At 53.8% G+C, this 22,291-nt stretch overlaps 7 protein-coding genes across 7 annotated transcripts; 4 read left to right on the forward strand and 3 right to left on the reverse strand.

Annotated features, from left to right (window-relative positions):
- Window positions 1-439: 439 nt before the first annotated feature.
- GCG54_00006628 (uncharacterized protein) lies at window positions 440-1,718 on the forward strand (the record flags this gene model as incomplete). Its single annotated transcript, XM_045406627.1, has 3 exons — window positions 440-835; window positions 889-1,284; window positions 1,338-1,718. 3 exons carry the CDS (start codon window positions 440-442, stop codon window positions 1,716-1,718), a joined length of 1,173 nt encoding a protein of 390 aa, XP_045269879.1.
- Window positions 1,719-3,619: 1,901 nt separating this feature from the next.
- GCG54_00006629 (GTP-binding protein gtr2) lies at window positions 3,620-4,946 on the forward strand (the record flags this gene model as incomplete). The annotated part of the gene is made up of 3 exons (XM_045406628.1): window positions 3,620-3,870; window positions 3,928-4,029; window positions 4,088-4,946. 3 exons carry the CDS (start codon window positions 3,620-3,622, stop codon window positions 4,944-4,946), a joined length of 1,212 nt encoding a protein of 403 aa, XP_045269880.1.
- Window positions 4,947-5,240: 294 nt separating this feature from the next.
- GCG54_00006630 (uncharacterized protein) lies at window positions 5,241-7,892 on the reverse strand (the record flags this gene model as incomplete). The annotated part of the gene is made up of 6 exons (XM_045406629.1): window positions 5,241-5,719; window positions 5,776-5,833; window positions 5,889-6,599; window positions 6,648-7,233; window positions 7,282-7,609; window positions 7,661-7,892. 6 exons carry the CDS (start codon window positions 7,890-7,892, stop codon window positions 5,241-5,243), a joined length of 2,394 nt encoding a protein of 797 aa, XP_045269881.1.
- Window positions 7,893-8,552: 660 nt separating this feature from the next.
- GCG54_00006631 (Coatomer subunit delta) lies at window positions 8,553-10,261 on the reverse strand (the record flags this gene model as incomplete). Its single annotated transcript, XM_045406630.1, has 4 exons — window positions 8,553-8,642; window positions 8,699-9,506; window positions 9,562-9,773; window positions 9,818-10,261. Coding segments are annotated over 4 exons (1,554 nt in total), but the record flags the coding sequence as incomplete, so codon positions are not given.
- A 718-nt stretch (window positions 10,262-10,979) lies between these two features.
- On the forward strand, window positions 10,980-13,760 carry GCG54_00006632 (uncharacterized protein; the record flags this gene model as incomplete). Its single annotated transcript, XM_045406631.1, has 3 exons — window positions 10,980-12,245; window positions 12,297-13,680; window positions 13,738-13,760. 3 exons carry the CDS (start codon window positions 10,980-10,982, stop codon window positions 13,758-13,760), a joined length of 2,673 nt encoding a protein of 890 aa, XP_045269883.1.
- A 4,362-nt stretch (window positions 13,761-18,122) lies between these two features.
- GCG54_00006633 (putative magnesium transporter NIPA3) lies at window positions 18,123-19,745 on the forward strand (the record flags this gene model as incomplete). Its single annotated transcript, XM_045406632.1, has 7 exons — window positions 18,123-18,139; window positions 18,240-18,283; window positions 18,343-18,368; window positions 18,454-18,544; window positions 18,597-18,848; window positions 18,905-19,196; window positions 19,259-19,745. 7 exons carry the CDS (start codon window positions 18,123-18,125, stop codon window positions 19,743-19,745), a joined length of 1,209 nt encoding a protein of 402 aa, XP_045269884.1.
- Window positions 19,746-20,794: 1,049 nt separating this feature from the next.
- GCG54_00006634 (40S ribosomal protein S3) lies at window positions 20,795-21,786 on the reverse strand (the record flags this gene model as incomplete). The annotated part of the gene is made up of 2 exons (XM_045406633.1): window positions 20,795-21,551; window positions 21,764-21,786. The coding sequence occupies 2 exons, from the start codon at window positions 21,784-21,786 to the stop codon at window positions 20,795-20,797; spliced, it is 780 nt and encodes a 259-aa protein (XP_045269885.1).
- Window positions 21,787-22,291: the final 505 nt, after the last annotated feature.

A 22,291-nucleotide genomic window follows, 5' to 3' on the forward strand; every position in this document is an offset into this window, starting at 1 on the left:
ATCACGAGACCACACGATCGGCACTCGGTTGATTCAGTGGCTGCATCTTCGCATCCAACGACTTGCTCCTTCCTTCCTCATCGCAACGTCTGTTTCTGGACCTTGCCACCGCGAATTCGACGAACTCTGCTATTCGCCAGCGCACGACCTATCTCCCATTGCAGCTTGACAGCTGAAGATATTGCGCCAAGTCCAAGGGGCCCCTAGTTGATGACCAACGCGGTTGTTAGCATTGCTTGAACGATATCTCGGCCGGCGCCTCTTTCGGTACGTGTCAAGCTAGATAGGCTTTTGGGTGGTGGGTTGAGACTAACACGGCCGCTGCTAGTAAGACGCCGCTCCCAAACGACCACGTCTGATACATCCCCCACGAGCTCCAAGCACACGCACCTGCAGCCGCCTTTTATCTCAGCTTCGACCCTCCCAATCGTCCCAGAAAATGGCTCTGTCTCCGCCCTCTTCCCCGCAGGAATCCACCACGACCGGCAGCATCAACGAAAAGGTCAACTCCACGCCAGTTACTCCCGACAACAACAACAGACGCGTCTCCATCGCAGCAGGCGCCGGAATGTCTTTTGCCGAGAGGAGGATGAGTCGCCGGCCATCTACCGCGCCGACCCCTATTGTCGAGGCCGGCGAAGGAACACGAGACGTCAACCACTCCTTGCCCGGCGACGTTCGTAACAACAGGAAGTCTAAGAACCAAACCGACTTGGCCAAACGCCGCAGCTCTTACTATGAAGAGGCTTTCCAAGGTGACAGAGACATCAACGTCCTCAAGGATCGTGCTTACAGCGAAGCTATTGTCATGGCTGAGCTCCGCACTAACGTCATCGTATGTGTTTCGACTTGCCGATGTCTTACCATCCGCGACTGACTCCCTCCCAGATCAGTGATGAATTTAGTTTCATCACGGACTTTTCATACCAGCTCTCTGTTCGGTATCAGCGGCCAGTGTCTTCCATCGTGGTGAACCTGCAACATGGTGCTTGCATGTTGTTTGGCGGAACTTTTGACCCTGCCTACACGATGACAATCCATGCTTTGTCCTGTGAGGTTGGTGTGACTAAGAACAAGAGGAATGCCGCCCTGCTTCAGAAGCACTTGCAAGAAGCCATTGGCGTTTCGCCCGTCCGCGGATTCGTCAAATTTATCGACGTCCCTGCAGAGAACATGGCTGTCAACAGCAAGACCGTGGCTGCCCATATTGCCGAGATGACTGGCGAAGAGGAGGAAACCATTGCTGAGCGCCGCGCACGCAACCGTAAGAGTATCAGTGCCAAGGTAAGACACCAGGGATTCGCAAACAAAGAGAACGGATCACTAACTTGATGCAGTCTGTCTCTGCTCTTCGTCATGGCTCCATTGCCGGCCCTAGGAAGGGATCCATCTTTGACTTTAGGAGAGAGTCGGTCGCACCAAGAAGAGACTCTGTGATGCCCCCTCCTAATGAGCTCACTCCTCCTCACAGCGCAACCGATGCGCCCCCTATTCCTGCTATTCCTGAGCAACACGTCCAGAACGCCACTACTACGACTACTACAACCACCGATGAGAAGGATGCACCCATCAAGGAGGTCGAGAAGGCTCCTACCAACACCAGTAGTCTTGCCCCTGCCAAGAAGTCCAAGACGGCGAAACGTAAGAGCAGCTTTGTGACATCGCTGTTCTCGCGTTCTGGCAGGAACACTCCCTCTCCGATGCCGACTGTTTCCTAGACGGACTCACAACGTTCTTAACTATAATTTCCTTTGTGTCGCACTCATTGTCGGGCTTAAGGCAGTGGTTTAGATTGGAAGGTCGGAAGCAACGGAGCACTGCATCGTAAAAACTGGGAGAGGGAGTTTTGCATACCAGCCTGCCTGGGGCGGCCTTCGGTCATAGTCTAGGCGCGCTTATTCTGTAATGGTATCTGTATTGTCTAATACTTGGAAGCATGAGTAGGAGCAAGTGTAGAGCCTCAATTCATTGATCGCTACACGAGTATTCGTACATCTTGGTCCGATTAAAACGACCGGTTCCCCGTTGGTTCTGTCATATTTCCATGATGGGCTGGCTGAATGATTGTACAACGATGTTGCCCAAATCAGAAACATGAAAATGCAGTGACAACGTGACAGAGGACAGGCAAGCACTAATGCTGATGACAGGATGAAGGCGCTGGTTGGTGGTTTGGGTGGCAGGTCGTAGTCAGATGAAGGAGCAAGGATGCGGTCTCGCCTAAATTAAATGGGTCCCGTCTGCAGTACCCGCGAACCGTTATCTTATCGGAGCACGCTGCATCGTCATCCTTCCCACCTCGTGCTCAACTGCCAATTGCCTCACCCCATCGTTCACCTTACCCGCTCCACATCTGCGAATTAGTGACCTGCCTCCGTTCGAAATCGGTGATAGGCTGGTGCGTGCCGGTCCTTTGACAACTCGACTGCGACGGAAATTATTATTTTCGCATTGAAACGGATCTCTTTGAACGTTAACGTTTTGTTTTGGTCCTCTCGTAACGACTTGGGCATCAGTGATCGTCAATCTCGTTCGATCGGTTACGGGGCAGGCCTGATTGCTGGGCGTCGGTGCAGTTGTCGCTGCTGCTGCTGCGGTTTGAAGTGGTCAGCTTGGGGGAGCTTTTTCTCGGCGGCGTATTCGACCACCCCTTTCAGCCGCAGATTGAGGCTCAGGCAAGGGGAAAAATGGAGGTGAGAATCGGTCGTATTTCTTAATGTTTACCGTCTGTCGTCACGTCTACTGCTGCATCCTTCCTCGCATCCTCTTCCTCCCCCCTGTTCGGCTAGGCGAGCTGCTTGTAGAGTCTTACTTTCTGTAATTTTGCGTGGGTTGGATGTCCATGACTGAAGACGGCTTCTCTTAACTTCACACGGCTTTCAGAGGGGAACGTGTCGCACGACAAGGCGTCCTGGTCTGCGTATTTGGAGGACATCTTCCTCTCAAGTCATGAATGGATAACGGTCGAAAATGGACTGGGATTCTGTTGTCCAACGGTACCTTTTCCCCCGCTCCTGTACTTAACCCCCCGATCGTCCACCTGGCCTCGCCAGATGAAGCGGGTTGGCTGAGCCATGGTGTCGTGGATGATGTGGCGTTGTGCGACGGTGAGATCAGCACGCGCAGCGCTTCGAGTCCATGACTGGGGTTGAACTCGAGAAGGGGGCTTGCGCGGTTTGAGCAGGCGAGCATCTCTCGAATGCAGATGGCTCATCTTTCTTTTTCCTCGGTTTACGAAGATGCCCAAGCCTCGAGTCGGGGTTTCCTTTCAGCTGCGCGCATCCGTCAGGGTGGTCGCATTCGAGGGGGCTACCCTGCCTTGAGGGACGACGGATGAATTTGATGACCCTGAGGATTGCCCGGCGTCGTCGTTCGGTGGCAGTCTGATCACTTGTCCCGCCACGGACCGTCGTCGGGCTCCCGGTTGGTCTTTCCGCTAGGAACCCGTGCAAACATATGGGCTCTGCCGGTCTGTGGCATCAAACTTCCCGAGACACTGGCAAACAGCGATCGAGGACGTGGAAGAAATATTGAGCGATACTAGAAAGAAGCCCTTTCATCCCAACAGTGTGTGAATCGGCGAATCGCATAGCAAAGGACGCCGCGCATGTCGTTCAGGATGGCTTCGTCTACATCGCCCGATTCCATTGCTTCATTGCTGTCCCAAGCGGTCGACGGCATAGGCTTCTTTCCCCAACGAGAGCATCCCCGAACAAGTGGTAGTCTCAGTCCAGCAAGGCTAACGCTCCAACGTGTCTACGATCAGAGTCTTCAAGGAGCACAGGCGAAAGATGCGAACAAGCCGCTAGAAGGTCCCCCGGGGCCTCCAGGAAAGGGGAAGCCCAGGCTTCTCCTGATGGGCCAAAGAAGGTGAGTCTACTAGTCCTCGACCACAGCGTACGCGGGCATCGCGTTGACTGGTGATAGGAGTGGCAAGTCGTCAATATCGAGCGTCGTCTTCCACAAGCTCCCACCAAACGAAACGCTTTTCCTCGAGTCCACAGCGCGTATCCAAAAGGACTCTATGGCGTAAGAAACCCCTCGATCATTCTCGCCTCCAGCTTGCCCCTCCCACTAACAGCCTCAGATCCTTCATGGACTATCAAGTCTGGGACTTTCCTGGCCAGATCGACTTTTTCGAGAACCCAAACTTTGATATGGACGCCATCTTTGGCGAGATTGGCGCCCTCATCTGGGTCATCGACGCCCAGGACGACTACCTCGAGGCCGTCGCCCGCCTCAACGCCACCGTCCTCAACCTCCAGCGCTTCTACCCAAACATCAACATCGAGGTCTTCATCCACAAGGTTGACGGCCTTTCGGACGACTACAAGCTCGACATCCAGCGCGACATCACCATCCGCATCCAGGACGAGCTCTCGGACCACGGCTTCGAGAACGCCCCTGTCACCTTCCACCTGACGTCCATCTACAACCACTCCATCTTCGAGGCCTTCTCCAAGGTCATCCAGAAGCTCATCCCGCAGCTCGGCACCCTGGAGGCCATGCTTACCAACCTGTGCCGCACGTGCCGCTTCGAGAAGGCGTACCTGTTCGACGTGCTGTCCAAGATCTACATCGCCACGGACTCGGCGACGGCCGACATGGCCAGCTACGAGATCTGCTCCGACTACATTGACGTCATCATCGACATCACCGAGGTGTACGGCTCCTGGCCGCGCTCCGAGGGCCAGCGCAAACGTCTCGAGGCGGAACCGTGGAACGCCAAAGTCGAGGACCAGGTCGCATGCAACTGGGCCGAGAGCTGCATGGTGCTCCACGACTCACAGCGCCCCATCATGCTGCGCGAGGTCGATCGGTACTTGGCCCTCGTCGCCATCATGAAGGAGGATTCCTACGACCGCATGCCGCTCGTGAACATGAATGTGGAGGCCGTGGTACAGGGTGTCACTGAGTTTTTCGAAATCACCAAGTCGAGAAAGTGAGCAAGCCAAAAAGCGGTACGAAGGGAGAGAGGGGGGGATGGCCATGCTGTATAATACGTCTTTTTCACAAACCAATATCAACATGCTTTTCTCTTCCACTTCCTAGTTCTATGGCCTCGAGCGCTCTGCCTGAGATCGATTCGAGTGCATAATCTATTCCATGTTTGCCAACTCGTCCAGCGTTGAAGACTCCAAACGAGATGCCAGAATACCCATGCGCTTTTTGTTCCGTGGCGTGAACCTCTTTGGCGCCACCTTGAACATGTTTCCCGGAGACAGCGTAACGGGCGTCTTCTAACCACCTCGTCGCGGGGTCACCGGCTGGGGGGCCTCCGGCTGGACAGCACCAGGACTAGGCTTGAGTTCAAGTGCGAAGACCTTGTACGTAGAGCGGTTTGAACCGAGGAGGCAAATGCGGACAGGCATTTCGCCCCGCGCTGACGTGACGTCTTGGACATCCATTTGCACCGGCGTGAACAACGAGTCTTCAGGAAGAGCGGTTGCGGTACATTGTCCCATGATGCTAGATAGCCTTGTGGGACTGGGGAGGCCACTCTCCTCATAGTGTATGTATCTGAGAGCCTGCGATTGCATGGGGATTGTGATGATGTTGGATTGATTGCCTTGTTTGCTGACCAGCAGAATGAGGGTGTTGCCGTTCAGGAACTTGAGGTCGACGATCTTGCCCTCATCTATTGAGACTGCTGAAACGGTCGTTTCGACGTTGCTGCTGATGCCATTGATGATTCGAATAGATGTGCGGAAGATATAAACTGTTTGCAAATCAGAAAATGTTCATAGACACACTGTTGCAGGAAAGCAAACTCACACTCTTGATCCCGGCCCTCTGCCATAGTAGCCAGGAAGGATAGTCCATTGACGCCGCCCTATGAGAAGTTAGTCGCTAGTCTCCAAAGGCTTGTCTTTCTTCGCCAATTTTACCTCTGTCTTCGTATGGTACATCGCAGAGTCCAACTTGGCGACCTTGCTGCCCAGCACGACCTTGGTTGGTTGTCCGAAGCGAACGCTCCTTTTCTGTGCCTCGGCAATATCGCCGAATATTCCACTGGAACGAGAGGTCAGACAGTCGACGAGGAAGCTGACATTCGGAAAGGCTTTGAGGTATGCATGGCCCTCTTCCTGACGAGCAAGTTGCGTCGTAAGTTCATCAAGCATTGAAGCTCCGCTTTCGGCACGTTCCCAGTTGCTCGCGTAGTCCTCTTTGGTCACTTCGTCGAGAAAGATAGCCATAGGGCTTTCAATCAAGTAACGTTGTATGTATGCGAGAACTTTGCTGTTTTCCATGGTTGCTTCCTTCTCTGTCAGTTCATCGCTGAAAGAGCTCGACGCGGCCAGACGGTCAATCTGGAAGCGCATCCACGAAGAGAAAGCATTGAAGAGATCAAGCTCATCCATGACGTTGAGGAGGATCTTGTGGCCGACTATGTTAAGACAGGATACAATATCCATAGCCCGGTTGATTTGGGCGACTGAAAAGCCAATGTCATCGCGGGTATCGTAGAACTGGGCCAGTCCTCGAAGGCGGCTAAGTATGATCGCACATCTCTCCAGTACGGGCAGGAGATTCTCGTGCAAAAGACACCGGAGGTTTTCTAGCCCAGAGGTTACGGCTTTGTCCCATCGTTTATGGCCCTAGAATGTGTCAGTATCGCGGCCCTATGCACAATGTGGAGAACTTACGCGCTCGGCAAGACTGTCGACGAGCCATTCTCGAACAGGCTCGTACGCGTGACCGGTGACAAGTGTGTGGAACAGAGCCTGGACGATGTTCGTCGGACCATGCGTGGCCTGCTCTAAGTCTCCCTCAACACTGCGCAGAAACCTCGTGGGAAGCTCGCGCGTATTCTTGTACTCAACCTGCATGTGTAGCTGCGCTTGCTTTACGTACCGCAGCAGCTTTTGCAGAGTTGTTAGTTTGGACGCCAAAAGAGAGATGTTGATGGGAGACGAAGGAACGAATGGCAAGTCCATTGGGACCAGATAGACTGCCGGATCGCCATCTACAGAAGACTTTAGGATAAGCGAGTGTGTAGAAATCTGTGGATGAGAGGCGTGCTGGATGAGCTGCAGCACGCCCGGCTTGTACATGGAACTCGGAAGAGTATACCGGAAGTCGCCGATGATAAATGAGTCGTATATGCTAAGGTGAAGACGGCCGTCGCTAGTTCCAACGACCATCACGAAAACCTGATCGCTGTCGTCGACGTTGAAGGGCTGGAACAGAAACTCGACACCCGTTCGTACCGTGAAAACGAGGCTGTCCTCGCTATATCAGGGTCAGTATGTTTAAAACAAGCAAAGCGAGCGGACGCACCCAGATCCAGCGCTAGACGTAGGAAGAGGACTAATCTTGGGTAGAGCCGAATCGACTTCCAGAAAGGTTAGTTCTCGAGGCAGGTCTGACGGGTCTTGCTTCCCCGGCAGGTCCAGCTCCTCAGTTATGAGTTTCTTCCATGGTTGCGCGTCAGCTGGCTGGTGTTGAGCTCGTTGCTTTCCGACGACGTTGCGTGACCAGCCGATGTGAGTGATCGTTGTGGCGGAGTCCGAATCACCGCCAACGCGAATGTGGTGGGCAGCTTTGTTGTTCTCAAGACCCATCAGTCTCACATAACCGTCACTCCAGCCTACCGCCAAAAATTGACCTGCCTTGTCGTCAGAAGTATGCAAATATGTCTCGTTCAAAGTCAACTCACCATCAGGCTTCCATCTCACTGCCTGGGGCTCTGGTGCTGTCTCGCCGGGCTTTGCGAACTGGTGTATCTTGGAGACGACCTGGTCCTTGGGCCGATATATGAGGAGGTTCTTCCCAGACGAGTCCCAGCTGACCGATAGGTCCACCGTCGGATTGCTGGTAGGGAAGCCATCGATGACGCGGTGGTCAAATCTGGTCTCGCTGAAGGGTCGAAGCTGCATTGTTTCAGCCATGGCGCAAACACGAAGCTGTTCGTGATAAAGGCAAAGAGCAGCCAGCAGACATAACCATGTCTGGGCCCTGCAAGAAGGTTCTGAGGTCAAATGACAGGAGGGTGAGATGCACAATCGAATTTTGATCTCCGTGAGTTGCTGGGTTGATGTATTCAGGCGGATCTAAACAGCCAGATTAGTAAATTGTGGCATGTCACCTCGTTTTCTGAGGTTCGTTGTATGCAGCTGCAGCTGTGAGCAGCTTGGGTGGTAGGAATAGTAAGGTAGGTACTTATGTTAAGTTCCGTACCTAAGGCACTGGAAGGTGTGAGGGTCTGTAGCTGTGGCTCCCTAAAATGGCGGGGGCCGAAGACGCTGTACCTGCTGCACCGTGACCGTTTACCTTAATTGCAGCTCAACCACATTTGCATAACAACCCTCACCAGGACACTGACAACCTGGTTATTGCACGACATTGATATCAATAAAAGCATAGCATCAGACAGCTTATTCTCTCAGGAGCTTCACATCCTGTATTCTAAGTACGTTTCATATCATGCAGCCACGTATTATGGCAAATATTGTCTAACAAGTCAAACCGCTGCTCGGAAACTCCTGGTTTGGCGCTCAACTTTTAGAACCCCTGACCACTGCACACCTGTCCAGAGTAGCCTGCCCCTTTTACTCAATCAAGAAATTGTCTGCATGGGACTTGATATCCTTAGAGAAGGTCACTTCCTCATCCTCCTCGAGCAAAGATACGCCAAGGACCTATTTTATTTGTTAGCTGCTGCTGGCTCTCCCAACGTCAAGATACGATCACTTACATCAACATCCACGAAGGGCGTCGTCTTCGAGAACCTGACCGTCATGGGGAAGAAGTCATTCTCGTCGTTCGTCTCAGCCTCGAACTCGAACGATCCGCTTGGGTTATCTTCTGACACAGTGCCGATGTTCCACTCCAGAGAGTCACCGGAAACCTCGTATGAAGCGTCGAAGCTCGACACCACAGGCTCGCTGGCCTGGTACGGGATAATGACGCTAACATCCTTGAGCGTGTCGCCGCCTGTCAACTCGTACTCCACTGTCATGTTGTACTTGTCTGCATCCTTGTTGATCCAGACAGTGAAAGTAATTGGGCAAGCGCTGGTATCGTCCGCCTTGGCCGTTGCTCTCCAGCGGAGAACACCCACCGACTGGTTGGTGGGGAAACCACGAGCAGTGTTGCTCATCTGAATAACCTTGGAGCTGTTGAACAGGTTCTTGTCAACGTTGGGATGCGTACGGAACTGGGCACCGTGGGAAGGGTTTGCTGTCAAGTTTAACTTGACCTTGGTCAAGCTTGGGTCGGAGATGCGAAGGTTAAGGTCACCGCTGATCGCCAAAGAGTTCAGAGCACCCTCTCGTGACAGCTTGGCGCTGATGGCTTCGTTGACGACGATGTGAATCGCGTCACGATCCAAAGTTGAGGAGACACGGGCTTCGGCTGCTGGCTCCGAGGCGTGGGCGGGCGCCGGAGTAATAAGGGGCGTGTCGTCAACTTCGGCGCCCATCTCGCCACGGACACGCTCGAACATGTCGGTCGTCTTGGACTTCTTGCCCAACTGCATACCCTTGCCCTTGGGGGCACTCAGCCTGCCAACGTCAGCTACAGTTTACCACTATCCGATCCTGCAGCTCGGATACTCACTTGTTGAAGGTCTTGTTCTTCTCGGCCTCGTACGAATCGTATGTGTCCGTCGTGGTCGGGCGAGTAGGGGGGGTGTAGGTCGGGTATACGGGCGTTCTGGGCATTCCACCGCCGACGCGGCCGGCGCGAGCCGACTCCTTGCGCTGCATCTCCAGTTGCTTGGCCTTGCGCTTGCGCTCCTCGGTGGCCTCGAGCTCTTTGTTCTGCAGGATCTGTTAGCTATCTGCTGGTTATTTCGGCAGCTGAGCTGACTGACTCTCGCAATGATCTCCTGGATCCGCTCTTCGTGAGACTCCATCTCAAGGAAGGTCTTGATCTGGCTGATGGTCAGGTTCTCCCGGTAACCGAGGGTCACCAGCTCGTCAAAGGCGCTGAGAAGTTCGTAGGCATTCTTGACAATCTCCCTCTCGTCGAGGCTCTTGCATGTGCTGGTGACAACCTGCGCGAACAGGTGGAGGGAGTCGATGTCCTGGAGGATGTTCGATTGTCGGTTGGTAATGAGGACCATGTAGAGCTCATCGAGCGGCTGGTAGACAAAGCGCACATTGTCCTGCTCAACGGTGGTGTGCTGGGTACCACTGTCGGCCAGCTTGGGGAAGGACGCGAGGAGGGCTTCGATGCGGGATCGTGGCATCTCCCTGAACTGGCGGGAGAGGACAGCTTTCCCGCCCCGGGTACAGATCGACGCCGCAAGAACAACCTAGGACAGTCAGTATCGAGAAGCATTGAACAGCTTAGATGGGGAAAACCAAGCACCATTTTGGGTGGAGTGTTGTGACTGTTGGTTGGACGAATTGGTGATGTAGATAGGTTGTCGCAACTTCAACTCAAGGTCCCAGGCCTAAGGAGGGACGGGACCACATCGACGTAGGGAGCTTGAATATTGAGGTCCGAATGTGTGAATCTGGCCAGTGCACGGACCAATCTGGCCTTACGTACAGCGGCCCGGTCTAGTCCTGAAGGGGAAAGGCTCAAGCTCCAGCTACAGGCGCGTCAAGCTGCGCTTAAGGAACGTAGAGGGGTGTCGCCCAGGCCATTTCTAAATTTCCACGCGCCTCAGTTGTACTCCACTTTGTCATCCTGCTTGGCCTCACTTGCCATCCACCAACCACTCTTTGTTCATTCCATCCCTCTGTCCAAGGGCATGACTAAATAGTTGGCCTCACCAAACACATTTTCGAACTTCTACCCAAACAAATTCACCTTCTCAATCTTTGACACACTTCCAGCCGACGCACCTCTCCCAGTTACTCTGCTGGAGTTCCCCAAGCTTGACCGGGTATCCGAGCCACGAACCCCCAACATTACCGACCACCACCGGCGCGCCAAATCCCTTCCTGATTCCTCTCGAGAACCCTCAACTTGTTTACTACGATAGAAGTTTCCAAGTGAATTGTTATCCCAACCAACCCCAGGACATGGCGGCAGAAGCAGTGCCACCACCGAGCTTCGAAGCTCAAGGTCATGAGGAGTACATCGATTATTCCGAAGATGACGCAGCCGCCCCTGCCGTTGCAGCCCAGAACTCCAACCGCACCTCATTTTCGGCCAACGCCCATCTTGTCACTGAAAATTACGAGGAGGCGGCAGCATCCGTACAAATAGACGGCCAATCTATCGATTTGCAGGCAGCGGAGGTTACTGCAGTGGCCAGCGATACCCTGCCGGATGGCAGTGGTCAAGATATGGTTGAAGCAGGCAACTCCGAGAGTGTCACCATGGCCAACCAAGCGCCTCAGGATATTGAAGACGTTTCATTCAACGACAACGAAATCAGCTGGGAAGATGGCAATGACGACCAAGTTGGAGACGCAAGCGATGCCCACCTTGACGCCGAAAAGAGCGACTGGCAGCTTGTTGACGATGATATACACTTGGCCGAGGAAGAATCGGACCTGCCCAAAGGCATAGCGGACATTGAAGAGAAGCCACAAGGAGATAAAGAAGATGCCCACGAGTTCACTGGCAATGCTGAGAACGTTCATGATAACGCCCCAGAAATTAGTGGAGCAGATGCCGAGCCACTTTCGCAAGAGCAGATTTCTGACCTCCAAGGCGCCGACGCGGATGGTGATTTGCACGAGATAGACTACTTCGATGACAGCAACGCCGCTGTGGATGTATCCATGGGCACAGCCGTCGAGATGCAACCGGAAATCAACGTTCTCGATCAGGAGGACGTCAGAAGCACACATTCAGACCACGAAGATACGGATCGTGTCATTGATGAAAATGACGGATCGTTCTCTACGCATGAAGCAGAAGATAGTGTTGTTGCGATCGAAGAAGAAGAGGAAGATGATGCCCACAACCAAGACCTTAATGGCCAGGCAAATGATGCAGAAGAGTACACGGCGACTGGCGAAGACACTTCAATCCATGATCGCATGGATTATGAAGATGAGCTGCTTGCGAACGTCCAGTCACCGGACTCCGATGATGCACCGTCAAATGATGACACCGAGATCCCCGCTGTCACTGTTTCGTACAAGGGTGTTGAATATCCCTTTTTTTACAACTCGCCAGACAGCGAAGGCAAGGAGTGCTTCTTTGACGATCTGTCTCTTTTGCATTGCAAGATGGAAGGCGTGCTTGCAGGTTTCCGTCGTGAGCTTGCTAACGAACTGGGCCCCTTCGACGAACTGGTGTTCCAAATTGACGAGCTGGGACTTGAGTTTGCCGAAGTAAGTTGTCATATGGGGAGATTCGCTGGGACGTTACTAACAGATTCTAAGTCTACCCAGCCAGATTTGATCTCTGATATCACCTTGGGTCAAGTCATTTCCGTGTTTGATTCTCTGGTCAAGAACCAGGATGCCGATGCGTCAAAGCCGTTGTATGCCTTGCTAGTCACACGGCCAAACTGCAAGAAGAGGTGGCTATCTCTCGTCGATGATGCCTACAATGGCAAGGGACTTGACGAGGTGAGCTATTACTTCGCATCTCAGGCACAAAGCGAAATGGCGGAGCCAGAGATACTGGACGATGAATTGGGCATGGTTGGAGAAGATGACAACGCGGATGCCACCGATTGGCCTGACTCACCTGCCGAAAGCAAGCATGACGACCAGGACGATGCTCAAGCTCAAGACCTAGGTGAAGATGTTCCTAGCGCCTTGGAAGAAGCAGCCAACGAAGATGACGACGTTGGGACTGGTATTGCTGACGAAGACGATGATGCCACGAAGGTCGACGATACAATTGATGAGAGCGCCTTTGACGCAGAGCTTACCGCCGTTGTTGAAGACCTAGAGGGCGAGGCGACTATGGTTGACACGGACATCAACTTGTTGGATGAATCGACGGTGGTCGCAGACGCAGATGTCGTCGAAAGCAACGCAATGACAGAGGTGATGGAGGACCAAGAGCCTCGGACATCTGGGGAAAATGGTAATCCCGACTCTTCTTTATCTGACCCCTGCTTTTATCCCCAATTCTGTCTCTGCGTTGAGTGTGCCTCAACCTACACCACAGATGACATGGCAGATAACGACTACGCCTACGCATCTCTGGTGCGGAATACAAGGCAGACTGCTCAAAATCACCAGTCAACACAATTCCATGTTCCTTTTCTGGAAGTTCCCATTGAGCGCTTTCCCAGCTCTCAGATTCGCCATTTACATTCTCGTTCGGATGTTAGCATGGCATTTTCTTCAACAACAAACGCTGACGATTCATTCCAAGTACCAGAAATCAACGACTCTAACCCACTTGTCAATACGGATGCGGAAGACGAAGTGGTCCTTCTCAACGCCGTTGAGAACGATCCGCAGTGGCCGAATGACGAAGACAGCGCAGCCCTCGTAGACCAAATTATCGAGGCTACCGATGGAAATGCGACGAACAAGGTAACCCCTAACACCAGCGCAACTTCAACCTTGAACGGCGATGAAGTCACGTACGAAAACAACGAGCTCGATATGAACGCCGACGTGGGCGAGAACGACATCAACGAGAACGACGGGGCCGACGTTGAAGGTCAGGACGACGAGTTGGAGGAGATTGACTGGAGAGAGTTCCCTGGGCAAGGCGATGACGAAGTTCTGGAGTCCCCTGCGGTCGTGGGCAAACGCCCCCGGTCGGATGTGGACGACCTGCTGGATGATGAAGCTGAGAAAGGTACGCTGCAAGCCGGCAGAAGACTGAATATATGTTGGGAAACTAACAACGTCGCAGACGTCAAGCGTCGTCGCTCTTGAACTTCGTACATCCTTCCACTAACTTCCCATGGTATGCTTTTGCATATTATCCGGATCTAGGGCTGGCAGGCTTTGCGCGTTGTGCAGGTGATGCAATCGGCGAATTCTCGGCGTAACGATACAACAAAATGGACAACTGGACAGTCCAAACAGACAAATCTCCAGGAAAATGATGGACTCATTGAAGTCTGCATCAAACCCAGGTAGGGTACTTATGATTTTTGTACTGACCCATAGCTTTTTTACAATTCGCAACAAAAGGTGCCGACTTAAATCCTGGCATGTTGAATGGACGATGCGCTCTTCATACAGTATTCCTTCAATCTTCTCGATACCCCGTCTACTATCTGGCGATGTTGGTGGATTTCAGGCGTATAAGGCGGGTGAAAAATGGTGGGACAACCTGGACGGTGGGCGATGTTCTTGTACAGCGGCAAGTCGATCGTGAGGTGGTCAAAAGGCCTACCCAGCAAGGCAACGACCCTCCTTTGTGACACCAGAGGTAGACAGACCCTATATTTGACGATGCTTCTCTGGCATGTGCTCCATGAGAGTTAGACTCAGTCATGGGATGCAGGTGCCTGCTTGGAGACGTAGGCATGTTGACGTGCCAAATCACCGGGTTGCGCTGTTTTCTCTTAGGGGTGCCTTTTTCGATAATTCCGTAGTCACGATGAATATACATCATACTCGATACAAGCTAATTGCATATGGCGAGTCATTCTTGGAGGGAATGTCCTTGTCAGGAGACGCCCGTTGGCGCATCTTGTGAATTCGTCACGTGCTAATAAGGTATTCGGGCCACAGATGGGACGGCGAGGCGCTGGATAGAGGACGAGCGATTGGGCTCGTCCGACCTTCCTCATAAAACAGCATCTGTTTGACGGTCATACAACTAGTCGTCTTCAAGTCAAAATGCAAAAATACGCTTATAAGGAACCGCCTTAGCAACTCGGCAAAAAAGAATTTAAGACGATTCCTGATTATTGGAGTGGAGATTGGTCTATGACGAGCAGTGGCCCTGGGTTCACTTCATCCTAAGTCTTAGTTTTGATTCCAACGTGGGCAGAGACTTTGAAGGTTGCAATGGATCAGGAACGGCCAGGGGGATGAAGGCGCGATGGGATGCGAGAAGCCCTGCGAGGAAAAGGGTTAATGGAAGCTTGGGCTTTCTCTGCTGCGCTGGCGAGCATTTCAATGCAAGACCACGCGAACGAAATGCAGTTAGCGACGATGTTGCTTAGCAGGAGGATCGAGTCGCCAGGAAAAGTGGTGTGTGGTGGAATAGACTTTTGTGTCTGGTTGAGTAGGTCTCGACTTTTGCAGGCGTGGGGATCCTTGTGGTGGTGACCCGTAGTTAAGAGGGGAGACGTTATGGCAGTTTGTTTCGACAACCGTTCTCGTTATGCGGTTCCCGGGCGGCCGCGTTGCCGCATTAACTGCTGAACGAGGGAGGGGAGTGGAAGTGATGGACGCTGAGAAGTGGAAGGACAAACGAGCTGTCATCCGCAACGAGGCTGTGTGTGGCCATTGTTGTTTGGTTTGCATGGGAATCCGGGAAGGGTGGGAAGTCTCTCGTGGGTGAGATACCTAGAGGCTGATCACGATGGTCGCGCCTCTGCATTCCTCAGTTCCTTCAAGGGGGCGCTGTGGGATACCTCAACTTGGGTAGAGTCTGGATTGTTGAACACAGGTGTCATATGTTGGCATACAACGTCTGCCTGATATCTACGGATAGAAACAGCCGGGCAGACGGACATTTCCAGTGGGAGCGTTTGCCGTTCACAAGTTCAGCAGCGACGGTGATGACGACGAAGGTGCACTATGTGTATTAGAGGGTGTGGCTGTGGTTTAATTAAAGAGGAGCCCGTTTGGTCGTGTCAAGAGCGAAGGCACAGAGGGAGTGAAGCGGGTTTTCACAGTGTCATTCGTAATGAAGCTGTTTCAACGACCCCACTTGGCTAGTTGGTGCAGATGCACGAGTTGAAAAATAGAAATGCCGATTGTGCCCTGATGCTGGGTGCTTGTGCCTCGGGGGATCGATCTCGTATGGAACGTCAAAAATCTCCTTCTCCTGACCGAAAAGAGCAGCCATCCCGCTAATTAACAGACACACACAAGCTGGTAGGCGTCGTAAGTCCAGTGTGGATGTGACCGGGCAGCCAGTGGTAGAAAGATCCAGGCCCCCGTCCAACGCTGATATTGGAGAGCGTGCAGTGTCAACCAGCTGGGCATGCCTTGATGCCCCCTGCGGAGAACCCAAGAGACTGGCGGAACCTCCCACGCTCACCAGCCGGCGGTTCACTTTCACCCCCTGTCGTGGTACGGGGAGGCGAGGGGGACAAGTCAGGGACCGATTGCCAGTTCCGACCCCCCTGGCCGATGGTGACCTCAGTCAACGGGCCATCCGCGTGCCTTGGTTTGGTGATTGTCACTGGGGGATACCAATGAGGATCTAGGATGAGATTATACAGTGGAATATCCAGAGGATCTGGTTCGAGAAAACGCAGAGAATCAGAAATACCCTAGGTATCTGAGCAAACTATAGAAAGCCATTGAAAAAAACAAGAGACGAAAAAAGGTACAGGACTCGGCACAGAGACTTGGCGTCCCTGCAGAATTTGTCTGTGTCAGGAAAATGGCTTTCCGTCCAAAATCGCATGCGAGGGGTGTTCCATCCTCCTGATTCCGACCGTCATCCGTCGAGCATCTGTACAGGCTGCGTACAATTCCATGCACAGACGGGATACAGGCATCATCGCCCACGGTGTTCGTACCTTAGTGTAGGTAGGCACGGGAGCGGAACGGACAGTTTGCAGTTCCAACGACCACCAGCAAGCATCAATCGAGTGACTGACTTGTGTGGCAGAGGCAGGAGAGGAACAAGAAACACATCACCATCAGCAGCGTTCTTGTGCCTCGTTCTTCAGTCTTGTGCTGACTGTCACAGCTGCCCGCGCTGCCCTGTCGGTCGTCAGTAGTGCCCTGCAACCTGCAGCACGCTAAAACACACCACCTCGCCTTTGCCTCGCCTCATCACATCACCCGCGGCCAGCGACCTGCCACACGGTCAATCAATCTAGAGGTACCTCCTCCGTTACCCACAGCAGCTTGCAGCAGCAGGCTGAGCTTCTGCTGTCCCTCCCAAAAGTGGACAGTCTGTCCTGGTCGTTGTCACTCGTGGTCCGTCGCCGACGCCGTTCCCCGTACTCCACCATCCACTACGGTACCTACACTGTAAGGTACCTAACCTACTAGTGTCCTCCGCCCACTGGCCAGACCAAAACTCGATCTAGCAGTCCCCCTTCGGCCTCAGCCCCTCGTGTCGCGTAAGATACTGGGCCGAATAAAGTATCTTTTATTTTTACAGCGGTTAGTCGGGGTCGATAGATGTACCCACTCTCACTCAACAACTCTGCGCCGCAGCCAAGTTCTTTCCAGAGAGAGGACTAGGGGGAGAAAAAAAGAAGGGACCTATCGCAGCAACCTCTTAGCCAATCTGATCCAGGAACATCATCGGCCACAGGTACCATCTCTAACCTCCCGGCTACAGAGGTACATAGCTCTGACACTCTTCCCCCACAGCTTCTCGCATCCAGCACCCACGCATCTCACTCTCTCCCGCGCACACACACATTGGACACACTCTCTCTGTCTCCTGCCCAGAGTGACTTGTGACTTGCAACAGGGCACCATTTCCACCCTTCACAGGGCCTCTGAAACTCAAACCTGTCCCTATCTGGCTGGTTGGCATTCCTCCCGACCTCGACACCACGCACCTACCCACTCCGCGTCCACTGCCAAACTGCGAGGAACCACACCCGCCTCTGCCCGCTACCACCTCATTACCTGAAGGCTACCTTGGCTTGCCGCCCTCTGGCCTTATCGTTGCGAGGTACCGATCAAGGCTCGGCCTGTCACACTACGTACCGCCCTCACAGTTTTATCTGCAAAATCCCACGAAACATCTCTCCCTCTCCTTTCGGCCTTCCACTCGCGCCAACCCACCGACCTGTCCCGTCCAGACGAGAGACCACGAAGACGACCCCCTCGACTCGATTCGAACCCGACGAGATCGAACCCGAAGACCAGCGACCTTCGCCCTCCACCACGAACCTGTGACTCGGCCTTCCAAACGCTGGAGTCTTCGAGAGCTGCATCGTCTTTCCATGTGTCGCTGCTGACGACGTTCGACCTTACCTCCAACCTCTCCATCTTCCTCGCCCGGCGCGAGCCTCGCCAGCTCCCATCCACGGGACACAACACTCTCTCAGCAACCACCTCGCCACGGCGCACACGTCTAGTAGAACCTGACGCTCATTTGGCTCTCCGTCGCCGGTACCGCGCTCATTTTTTGGCAACATGATGTTAGACGAGAAGTACGTTTGCGATCTAGTCGGCCCACGAAGCGTTCGCTACGCATTGCCGATGCGTCCACCTGGCCTTGAGAGCAGAGCTCGCTGACACCATCCCGCGCAGATACATTGGCCTGGCCTTGGCCATGGCATCCAGCTTAGCCATAGGTACACATTTGCTAGTTGTTCTGCAGCTTGACCTCTCTTTGCTAATTGCTTAACGGCAGGAATCAGTTTCGTGATCACAAAAAAGGTACGCGACCTTTTGCCGCGGTATCGAGAGCTACCTCGATCAACCCATCAATCATTTGCGACGTCGATACTGACGGTCGCTACAGGGTCTCATGCAAGCGGAAGAGCGCCATGGATTTGAGGGAGATGGTTTCGTTTACCTCAAGAGCCCGGTATGGTGGGCTGGTATTACGACTTGTGAGCTTGTGCGATTGCCATCAGATGGCGCTTGTCGCTAACCGTTGCTCAGTGGTTGTCGGAGAGATCTGCAACTTTGCGGCCTACGCCTTTGCGCCTGCGATTCTCGTTACACCTCTAGGAGCTCTATCTGTCCTCATCGGAGCTGTACTTGGTTCCTACTTCCTCAGGGAAGAGCTCGGTACTCTGGGCCGTCTCGGCAGTGCCATTTGCTTGATTGGCGCCGTCATCATCGTCCTTCATGCGCCTCCAGATGAGGACATTCAGACGATTGACCAGATCCTGCACTACGCTATTCAGCCTGGTGAGTCTCGATGCCGGCCAGAGCCGGCGTTGCGACAGAAGCTAACACGTTAATAGGTTTCCTGCTGTACGCCTTCGCGGTCACTGTCTTCGCAGTTGTCATGATCTACAAGGTTGCGCCAGTCCACGGAAAGAAGAACGCCCTCATTTACCTCTCGATCTGCTCCACGGTCGGCTCGGTCTCCGTTATGTCTGTCAAGGCTTTTGGCATTGCCCTCAAGCTCACATTCGCCGGAAACAACCAATTTTCCCACCCATCGACTTACGTGTTCATGATCCTGACGGCCGTTTGCATCTTGACCCAAATGAACTACTTCAACAAGGCGCTCGCCCAGTTCCCCACAAACATGTAAGTCGCATGCTGGTTTTTGCCTCGGCGGCCGCGGGCTGCGCTAATCAGGTGCCACGTAGCGTCAACCCCCTTTACTACGTAACGTTCACGACCGCGACCCTTTGCGCCTCGTTCATTCTCTTTGGCGGTTTCAACACCACCGACACCGTCAACACGATCTCCCTGATCTGCGGCTTCTTGGTCACCTTCACCGGTGTCTACCTGCTTAACCTTTCGAGATCCGACCCGAATGGACACCACCTGGTTGCTGGCCGCGGTGGTTCGGATGCCATGGGCACGGACATGGTCTCAACCATTCAGACTCGCCTTAGCATGCAGGCGCGCAGAAGCACCGACCCGCGAATGAGCATTGGCAGCCGCCACGGTGACACGACCGGCCTGATGAGAGCCTACGACGAGGAAGCTGGTGCCGAGTTTGGGTTGACCGACCTGGCTGATGATAGCGACGACGAAATCGACCACCGCAGAGGCAATGGATCCGCCAACGGCCACTCCAAGTCCTACAACGAGACCATTGAGCTTCAAAATCAGAGATCCGATAGGTGAGGAGGCAAGACACGGAAGTCTGTTTCCTAGTTATTGGTAGAAGTTAAGGCGGTAGTTGTCTTTTTCTCGAAGCATTTCTCTTACCCAGGGCCCCATTTCAAGGGCAGCATTGTACATTTTCTCTCGAAGCCATATGACTGAGAAGTTCTCCACGACATGATCGGATCCAACGAAAGAGGCACAGACCCACGGAAAAGGTGCAGGAGCACCCCGAGTAAAGGAGGGGAGCAGTGGGAAACCAGAAAGCAGTTTTCCATACCATTTTCACTTCCGCCACGGCACGAGGAGTATTACAGGGCGGGACGGACATTCGGGGCGTTCATCGGGGTTTGCATGGTTCCAAGTGCGGAAGCACCTCTTGTTGTATGATTAAGGGCGAACGGGAAGAGAGCGTGAGAGAGGCACGCTCTGTTTCGCCGAGCGAGACGGCATTTGATTCCTTGTCCAGAGCATTGAGCACCATAGACTAGGCCATCCAGAGCCTTGAATTAAGTATGACAAGCACAAAATTGCCGTCGCAACTCCATGATCTCTTTGAGACGGGCTGGACGGATGATGCGGGTATCTTGAAATTGTTTACGTAGGTCTAATGAAGTCATGGGCACATCTCACACTTGCTTCTTGCTCTGTTCCTCTCCACGGAATGGGGGCAGACATCACGTCACTTCACATGAGATTGACACATGTTGATTGAATGATTTCGTTGCTCATTTCATGGTTTGTACCATTACAAGCCAGTCGCAACTATCCGAATTCCCTTTTTCGCAGAGTGATGCAAATGTGATCAAGACGCCTGAGTAGTATTCCACCCCCGTCCTCCCTTTGCTGTTCGCGCGACACCTTTTTGTTTTTCCCAAATTGCGAATCTTTTTGGAGAAAAGAGAAGAAGGAAGCGAGCGAGACAGTTGTCCGAAAATAGCAGTCTACCAAATAGAGCCCATGAGGCTGGACTGCTGCTGCTGCTGCTGCTGCTGCTGCTGGTAGTTGTTGGCAGACTGCTGGTAGTCATCAACCTCGTTGGTCGAAGAAGCCTGGGGCTCGACAGCCTCCTACGACTGGGCCTCAGCCTCCTCACCACCCTCCTGCTGCTCCTGTTGTTGCGCCTCGGCGGCGGCCTGGGCCTGGGCGGCCTTGGCACCGTAGTCCTGGGACATGGGCTGGACGACACTCTGCTCCTCCTTGGGCTCGAGGATAGAGACGGCGTCAGGGAGGGTCTTCTGGGGACCAGCCTTGCCCTCGGGGTCGGAGCCGCGCATGATCTTGACCTTGATACCAAGGACACCCTGGCGGAGGAGGACGTGGCGGGTGGCGGAGTCGATGAAGTCCTTGGCGGGCTGGCCGGAGTGGATCATGAAGCCGTCGGTGAACTTCATGGACTTGGCACGGGCGGCACGGAGCTTGCCGGAGACGACGACCTCACAACCCTTGGCGCCGGACTCCATGATGAAGCGGAGGACACCGTAGCAGGCACGGCGGACGGCGAGACCGTTGAGAAGCTTGTAGCGGAGGGACTCGCACTGGGCGACGGCGGAGAGACCGCGGTTCTGGACCTTGGCGGCGTAGAGGGAGACGGAGTTCTCGGGGAACTTGAAGCGCTTCTGGATGAGGGAGGTGAGCTCGCGGATGCGGCGTCCCTGCTCGCCGAGGACCTCCTGGGTGTGGGTGGCGCGGATGATGATGTCGGTTACCGTGGGGGTGACGCGGACCTCGACGCCGGAGTAGCCCTCCTCGGCCAGCTCGCGCTGGAAGAACTCGTTGAGCTCAGCGTAGAAGACGCCATCGGCGACGAACTTTCTGCGCTTGGAGCTGTAGAAGAAACAAAAGTCAGCATTGTTTGTTCGTGTAGTCGACGGCAAAGTCAGGCCTGTTCTTCTTCGTCTTCATCGTCTTTTTCTTTCCTCCTCCCATCATCGCGAAACCTCGAATTTTGGCGGGGGTGGGTTCCTCCTCCCAACGCAAGACGCAAAAAAAAAAAGTGTAATTGTCACTGCCGGGGAAGAGGAGGGGAATTGGCTTACATCTGAGTGCCTGGAACAGCCATCTTGACTTTCTTTGCCCGGTGTCGAAAGGGGTTGGGATAGGTGGACGGGTTGGTTAGAAGTTCGACGTCGTCGGGGGGGTGGTGTTGGCGAGTAAATGAGGTTGTCAAAGCAGCTCAATTCGTCCGGCTCGGCTCAGAAGCGGGAATTCTCGCTGTGGGAAGGAAAATTGTGTGAAGCCCTAGAGTCTTGATTGACCTGCGTGGTCTGTGCTTTTTTCCTGTGTCTGCACCGGGCGCACGTCCCCCCACGCGCCTTGCTCCCAGTCAAAGTGGTTTTCTCCTGCAACGCGCCGGCTCGCCTTAGGTAAGCTTCGACTTGCTGACCTTCCACCTGCAGCCAGCTGGCTGAAGGTCGGCCGTCGGGACAGACTTTTCCGTTTCCCGGGCGGGACCTGACGGGAGTGTGGGGTTTCAAGGGGTCACAGTGAATTCTGAAGACACCGCGCCACACCTACCCCCCGGGGCGACCAGCTCACCACGGGTTGGTGGGGCAGAATGCTCCCTG

This window comes from Colletotrichum gloeosporioides, assembly GCF_011800055.1.
Source record: "Colletotrichum gloeosporioides strain Lc1 chromosome Unknown consensus_10, whole genome shotgun sequence".
NCBI lineage: Eukaryota > Fungi > Ascomycota > Sordariomycetes > Glomerellales > Glomerellaceae > Colletotrichum > Colletotrichum gloeosporioides.